We start from the raw sequence: 8,001 nt of genomic DNA on the forward strand, positions 1-8,001 counted from the left end.
GCGATTCTGGACTACACCCCGGTGCCGGAACATACAGCAGGAGAACGGCATTTAATAGAGGTTGTGGTCTCTATTATATTGGGATTTCCTAATGTGCCAACCCTATATAAAGTACTTAGTATCCCTCTAGCATACTAACTAGAGTACTTTTTGGGCGACAGGCCTGGGCGGAAGGGACGCATGTTTTCCTTCGGCGGGACAGGGTGTGCGCGGATTCGTGGATGTGGTGGCTGTGAAGCCATAGCTTTTGCCAGAGGTTGTTCTCCCTCTACGTGAACCACGATTTTAGGATGGCGAGATGTTTTTTTCATTTTCAAAGGCAGAGATCCAACAATCTGCAGTGGTTCTGAAGTTCCTTCGCCATTGGCCTTCACTGGATCATATTCGTGCTTATATAAAAAATCGATGGGGGCTCTAGTCTATTCTGGTTATTGGGAAATTGCCTAACCCATGTAATGTGTTGGTTCGGATGGCAAAGGAGGAGGATTTTATTAGTGTGATGGCTCGAGGAAATTCTGAAATTCATGGCAACCTGTTTTGAGTCTCTCATTGGACTCTAGATTATATGGAAGATGAGGATTCTCCATGGGTTCCTATCTGGTTGACTTTGCCTGGTTTACCTCCCAATTATTTTCAGGAATCAATGTTACGTAGTATTGGGAATGGATTTGGTTGTTTCTTGAAGCAAGATAATGCTATGACATGTGTAACTCACCCTGAGGCTGTGCACATATGTGTGGAAATTGGCGTTTCCCAACCTTTGCGGAATTCTTTTTGGCTAGGTCCACCAGGGCTTGCGACGAGCCACTTTCAAGAGGTTGTCATCGTTTCTATTCCATCCTTCTGTGTTTTTGGTAGGAAGCAAGGTCACTTGGAGGCAAGGTGTTCTAGATGTGAGTGTAGAGAACCAAGGAAAAAAGAACAGAAGAGGTTGGCTCATTGAGAAGGGAAGAAAATTAATGTGAAAAATACGTGGAAGGAGGTGGGGCGCTGGGAGAGTGAGAATGCCATCCCAGTTACGACAATGGAGGTGGGGGAGTCCTCGAAGTCTCGTCAAGATATTATTCTGGAGTCTATACGAGAGTGACAGGCGGAACTAAACGGGGATCCTCATGGTATTTGGTTTGTCTTGCAGGATGGGGTGGTGTTTGATGCGTGTATGGAAGATTGCAGAGCAGAGTCATCAACGGTATTGTGTGCAGGGACGGATGTGGTTCATGTTGGTGTGGGACCTTCGGATGTGCTATCCATGGGGGTGGATACCCATGTAAAAGAAACGCCTTCGAATAAAGAAGAAAGTTGGTTTGAGATCACAGAGATGGATTCGGATTCGAATGGCCCATAATTGATTGAAAATTTAGAACCATGGAGTTCTTTACGATTAGTGGATGAAGCATTGGAATTTGAGTTAGGTGGGCTGGGCGATAGGGATTTTTTTAAGGGGGAGGATTTGAACAATGTGGGCATTGGGTACAAGACTGGGTCTGAGGGCGAGTCTGAGGATGACTTGAATGAGTTAGCGGCAAAGTCCTTTGATTCTGATCCCGATATGCATGTTCCATTGAAAAAAGTGAAAGGGGTAAGAAAAGAAAAATCTATAGTTATATTGGAGCGTCGTACTCGACCCAAAAATTCCTTTAATTTTTTGATGTATATCCTTACCTGGAATATTAGGGGCATTTTTTCATCGAGGAGTAGGCTTCGGCGTATCTTGAATAAAAGTCGCCCTTTTGTGGTGGCATTCTAGAACCTTTTTTGAATTTGAATAAATGTAGCAAATGGGCAAGATGGATGAAGTTGCCATTTTATATAATAATGCTGAGGTGGGTGGAAAAATTTGGCTTTTTTGGGCAGAGGAATTAAAGTTTGAGTTGATTTCAATGTCGGATCAAGCTTTGAGTGGATGGTTTATTCATGGGATGTGTCGGGTGCTTGCAACCTTTGTTTATGCCAGCGGTTTTAGAGTCAAATGGTTGGATCTTAGGGATTTTTTGAAGGGGAAAAACTCTTGTGGACTCCCTTGGTTCATTGTGGGGGATTCCAATATAATTAGAAATGATAGTGAAAAGGTGGGTGGGCTGTTGCAGGCCTCTCGTGCGAAGAGGGAGTTCAATGATTGCATTCATGAGTGTACTTTGGTGGATCTGCCTTGTGAAGGTAACCGTTTGTCATGGTGTAATGGGAGGCTAGGTGGTAGACAAATTTGGCCTCGGATGGATGGAGCACTAGTGAATTTGCATTTTTTGAGCTGCTTTGGGAATGTTTCGGTTTCATATTTGCCTAGAACCTCTTATGATCATGCACCGATGCTGGTGAAGTTGGTTCGAGAGGTGGTATTGGTTGCTCGGCCTTTCAGGTTTCTTCGTATGTGGGGCTCCCATGAGGAGTTTATTCCTCTAGTGCAGTTGGTGTGGAATTCCAATATTGAAGGGTGTGCTATGTTCTGAATTAGTAGGAAGTTGAAGTTACTCAAATGTGCACTGAGATCATGGAACCAGGTGGTGTTTTGTCGCGTTGATGTGAAGCTTAAAAAATTTGAGGAGCATATTGAGTTGGAGGTTTGTCTTTCTCGGAATTTTACGTCTTAGACGGAACTTGAGCTGCTGTATTGCAAACATGAGCATATTAAATGGCTTCACCGAGAGGAAATACTAGCCTGTCAAAAATCAAGAGTTAAATGGCTTGTTAAAGGGGATTCCAATACAAGTTTTTTTCATGCTTCCTTACGGGTCAAGAGAAAGAGCAAAATAATTCAGAGGAGGCGGCTTGATAATGGCGGAACGTTGGACTCGAGAGATGCGGTACATGAGGGTGCAGTTTTATTTTTTCAACAGCTCCTTTCGGCGATGCCAATTGAAAGCAATTTGGGTGAGTTGGAGCTGATACAACCGGTGGTTTCTTTGGAGGAGAATGAGGCATTATGTGCTGCCCCTTTTATTGAGGAGGTTAAGCAGGCTTTATGGTCTATTCCTGCAGATAGTAGCCCAAGCTCGGATGGATTCTCGACTAGTTTTTTCATGCTGGCTTGGGATATTGTTAAAGATGATCTTTTGGAGATGGCTAAGGATGTTTTTGAAGGGCAACCCCTTTCTACTTTCTTTGGGGCTACCAACTTGGTTTTAATTCCAAAGGTGGATGAACCTGTGGGCTTTGGCCAGTTTCGCCCAGTCAGTCTTTGCTTAGTTGTTTTTAAAATAATGTCGAAGATTATGGTTTGTGGTTTGGCGCCAATCTTGAATAAAATTATATCTCCAGAACAAGTAGCATTTATTCTAGGTAGAAGTATTTTTGAGAATATTTCGTTGGCCCAGGAATTGGTTCAAGGCATCAATAGGAAAGTGAGAGGGGGAAATGTTATGTTGAAGATTGATATGGCCAAAGCTTATCAAACATGTTTTGAACGGTATGCTTATTCATATGCTCTTTGTTTTGAATTTGCCAAAAGGAGTGCTATTGGCAATCAAGAAATTTGTTTTAGATTTCCTCTAGGGATCATTGATGGAGATTAAAAAAAAGGAAGTGGGTATCTTGGCGGAAGATTTTTTTGCCGATTGAAGAGGGTGGGTTGGGTATTCGGGACCTTCATGAAGTCCAAGAATCCTTGCTTACAAAATTTGCGTGGAAATTAATTAAAGAAAAGTCGATGTGGTCGAATTTCTTTTCTACCAAATATGTGGGAAACTCTTATATTTTTTCTATTATGTAGCTTCGAAAATGGGCAAGATTTTGGAAGGGGCTCATGGAGAGAATGCCGAAGGTCATAGAGCACTCAAGATGGATTATTCAGGATGGGCAATCTAAGTTCTAGCTAGATAACTGGCTCGGGAGGGGCCGTTGATCGCATTTTTTTCTTTGGTTGGTAATATTGATCTGCAAGTAGCAGAAGTTGTTATGGAAGTTGGACCAAATATGCATATATTAAGGGATTTAGACTTTTGTGACATTGATCTCTTTCCAGGCCCGATTCAGGGTTTGATTCACATGGATAAATTGAGCATCCCTTATCTTAGACGTTGAGAGGTTGCTGGTGTGGGTGGGGCGTTAGGTGAGTAGTTTTTGGTGGATTTTTGGGAATCTGTGTAGTGGTATTTTTTGGAGAATTTTTTCTAAGTTTTCTTGGGATGTTTTCTGTTTCACGGTATTCCTCCACCATAAGTGAGGGTTTTTGTTTTAATAAAATTGGGTAGAAGTAACTCTTGGAGATGTGATCTCGACTATTTAAAAAAAAATAGAAAAGTGAAAGAGATTCTAGAAGTAAATGATTAGGTTATGGAAAATTGGAATCTAGGGAAGACCAAGAGGCCATGGACGACAACCATGGAGAAAAGAGGATTTGCTTATTGCCATGTGTCATACATGCAAAAAGATAGGTAAAAAGTTGTCTTGGAAAAGGGCAAATCAAAGTTTAGAAGAACCTTACACGCTTAGGGTTCTAGAAGAAAATCTTGTGTAAGAACACCTTGAGGTGGACGGCTAGGACAAGGTTCTTTGTGCAAAAAGGAAGCAATCACATGCTTGTCCAAAAGTATGGTGAAAGAAGAAGATCTCCTAGGGAAGAGAGGGTTCAGCAGCCCATGCACACACCCACACTCCTCACATGCCACTTGGCACTCATGCACACATGTAAGAGATTGAGGAAGATTTGAGTATGATAAAAGACCTTATAGCCACAAGATACATTGAACCAAGAATGAAATGGAGGGCAAAAGAGGAAGGGAGCTTCAGTTTTGGAGGAAAAAGGCACCACATGCAAAAAGGTGCTTTTGGGTTTCCAACTCAATCAAATGACTAGAGGAAGAGGTCATAGGGTTACACGCCACTTGGCATCCATGCATGAGCTTGGCTCATGCAAGAAGCTTTTTGAGTGTCGATAAAAGGGAAGGAGCCGAAAACCCTAGGACCTTTGTCCATTTTGTGCATTTCTCTTGAGAGTTTCGGTCATCACCATTTCCTCCAAGTTTCTATCGTTTTCTCACCATCCAAACACTCTGCACATTATTTTCTTCTTACCCAAACATCCTTTTGAGAATAAGCAAAGTGAGGAGATACTTTCAAGAGGAGAATCTAAAAGGTATGAAGCCAACTTTTCTTTTGTTATACACACACACATGCATGACTTCAAGGGAGTGAAGTTTTGGTTTAAGCAAAGTTCATCTAGAACTCAAGCTCAGATATACACACTTGAGCTAGAAGAAGTTAGCTTATGTTTTAAAAGGTTCTTCCATATGAACCCACGCCTACACTCACATGGTTAGATTAGAGTTTTCTTCAAAGAAAGATAAATGTAATCCTACTTGTTTTAAGTCTTAAAGCATGGTGTTTTTGAGGTTAAAGGCCATGACATTAGTGTTTCTATGAGTTAGGGTTTTTGTTGTAGTTAAGTTTTGGATTCAAGAGAGAAGGGTCCGAAAGTTGAAGCCTTTTTCTTGGAAAAAGATGTAAAGAGCACTACACTTGAACACACAGGTTAGGGTTTTCCTTGAATGATGATTCTAACTAGTACTACATGTAATTTTTCAGCTTGCTTGCGATATATATATTCAGGATTTTTGTAAGTAAACCTCTAACTTGTACTTGGATATTTTATGTATATGTCATAAGAACTTGTTGGTTGATTCGGTTTTATGTGGTTGTTCGGGACTTTGATGTTCTTCCTTGTGTTATGAACTTCTCTTGATATGATTATTTTAAAGTATGATTAAAATGGTCTATGGAAGGTGTGTATGTTATGAAAAAGGAATAATAAGCCATGTTAGGGTTTCATTTTGCACTATGTGTGTTTTGTACATGAATGTTTGTCACTTAACTAATTTTAGTATGGGACAAAGTTCATGAAAATATTGTTCATGACCACTAAAATGTTTCAGTTACCCATGAGATCAGCATGAACATCACACACGTATACTTTAATTTTCGATTTAATAAAGGGAACACTTGATAGACATCCTATTCAAACATTCATCCACAAGAGACTCTCAGAGTCCATCATACATTCATAAAAACACAACTGTTCTAGTTAGGGAAGAGACTCCATCCCAACATAAAAACAACATCCATAAACATAACCCATCAATCATGTAAAGTCAAACCAACATGGAAGACACCAAGCGTCTGCCTCTGTCTCTGTAGTAATGCCTTGCTCCCCAGCCTTTTCATCATTACCTCGACGTTTAAAACATTTAAACATAAAGTGAGTCGAATACAAAGTAAGCAGTACACCATGATGTTAGCTTATTAATCACATAATCTTTTCTTTTGAAAACATTCATACATAAACATTTGCTAATCTTGACAATGCTTTCATGCATAAATAGTTTAAAGAATAAGCCATACTCTCATGCATAAACATTTAAGAAATAACTATATTTTCATGTATAACATTTTAAGAAATAACCATGCTTTCTTGTTTCACTTTCTTTGGCCGGTATACACTATTACACCCCGTGTGTTAGGGTTAGTGGTCTTCCTTTGGACCTGGATTCGGCCTGTGGCCACAGGTTGGGAATCCCTTTCAGTCAGGGGGCAGCACTGGGTGCCAATGTTTTGAATACCGTACCGGATGGCGTACCGGTCAAGGCACTGGAACGAAATATTTTGGTACCGGTACCGTTTCGTGTACCGTTTCGGGATATGAATAAATTATATATATAAATATATATAACAATTATATTCTAAAATAATAGTTTATATATGAATAAATTATATATAAATACATACATATATATAAATTATAAATAGTCTAGTCTAAATTGGAGGTCAAAAAATGAACTTGTAGTTTGAAAAAATGAAAAAAAAAAAAAAAATGAAGGCCGAAATATCGGCCGGTACGGCCGGTATTTAAGCCGGTAGGAAATACATGTAGTATCTGTACCGGCCTAATGGCCGGTACGGAAAATATCGGCCGTACCAGCCGGTACGAAACGGATTTTAAAACTTTGCTGGGTGCACTACCAGTACTACTTACTCGGAATTGCAATCTGCCCATTCCTTTGGTACCATTTTCATTCATATGGCCATTACGCATTTTCATACATTAAAATATTCATTCATTCAGTCATTTCTTTCTTTCATTCATGTCAGTCCTTTTCATTTAACAGTGCATTCATAGAAAAACATCATTTAAAAGCATGAGTTTAAACATAATTTTTCATGGTTATCCATATTGCATAAGTTCATAGGGACAATTTAACATCAGTTCATAGAGACATTTTAAAACACTTTCTTTGCGTCATTTAAAGCATAAGTTTATAGGGGCATTTTAAAACGCTTTCTTCACGTCATTTAAAGCATCAGTTCATAGGAACATTTTAAAACTCATTTAAAGCATCACTTGAAGCACAAGGCATGAGACATTCATTTCCTTTCCTTTGCAATCAAAACATTCTCATCATCTTTCTTACTCCGATGCACATGCATTTTTATGAACAAGATACATTTTCATGCTATACTACATATAGGAATAATCAATAAGTTTATTGAGAGAGCATGTATGGAAATCTCATGACTTAGAACCTACGTGCATGCATTACCTTATATGCATACACACAATTATAATCAATAGGGTGCTTAATAGGGGCTATCAAGAATGGGCTTGTACATACTATATACATTTACTCTTTCTTTAGAAGAACATTTGAAAAGGGAGAGAGAGACATTCTTTCGTAAAGAGAACTTGTTGTAAGAAGTATGGTCATAGCTACTTACCTCTATGCTCCTCGTTACCTCCAACTTCACAATAGGTCCTATTCCAATAAATAGCATAAGTGTGTTAATACCCATACAATATTCTTTAGCCCTCCATTTAAAAGAGAAAGCCACGATACTACAATCTAATGTCTCATCTATGCTTAACATTAACCCAAATGACTACTCCTCACCTCAACTTACAAGAGAAATAACTTAAATATTAAGACACGCTAGTTGTCCATAGAATTCATAGGCTTCATGCAAGGTCTCTTTGGTTCAAGCTCACTTTGGGTTGAGGACATTAGGAGCTAAAAT

The 8,001-nt window shown here is 39.4% G+C and overlaps 1 protein-coding gene across 1 annotated transcript; it reads left to right on the forward strand.

Moving 5' to 3' along the window:
- Positions 1-565: 565 nt before the first annotated feature.
- Positions 566-2,447, forward strand: LOC108987319. The gene is made up of 4 exons (XM_018960210.1): positions 566-877; positions 1,136-1,298; positions 1,386-1,579; positions 1,776-2,447. The coding sequence occupies exons 1-4, from the start codon at positions 566-568 to the stop codon at positions 2,445-2,447; spliced, it is 1,341 nt and encodes a 446-aa protein (XP_018815755.1).
- The last annotated feature ends 5,554 nt before the right edge of the window (positions 2,448-8,001 follow it).

Source organism: Juglans regia, chromosome 7, assembly GCF_001411555.2.
Source record: "Juglans regia cultivar Chandler chromosome 7, Walnut 2.0, whole genome shotgun sequence".
Taxonomy (NCBI): domain Eukaryota; kingdom Viridiplantae; phylum Streptophyta; class Magnoliopsida; order Fagales; family Juglandaceae; genus Juglans; species Juglans regia.

Excerpts from the sequence above, each read along its gene's own strand:
- LOC108987319 (XM_018960210.1), top strand. The coding sequence starts at position 566 with ATGGAAGATGAGGATTCTCCATGGGTTCCTATCTGGTTGACTTTGCCT. Across the intron at positions 878-1,135 it reads GGAAGCAAGGTCACTTGGAG|GATGGGGTGGTGTTTGATGC; the intron begins GCAAGGTGTTCT and ends TTTGTCTTGCAG. Across the intron at positions 1,580-1,775 it reads CATTGAAAAAAGTGAAAGGG|CAAATGGGCAAGATGGATGA; the intron begins GTAAGAAAAGAA and ends GAATAAATGTAG.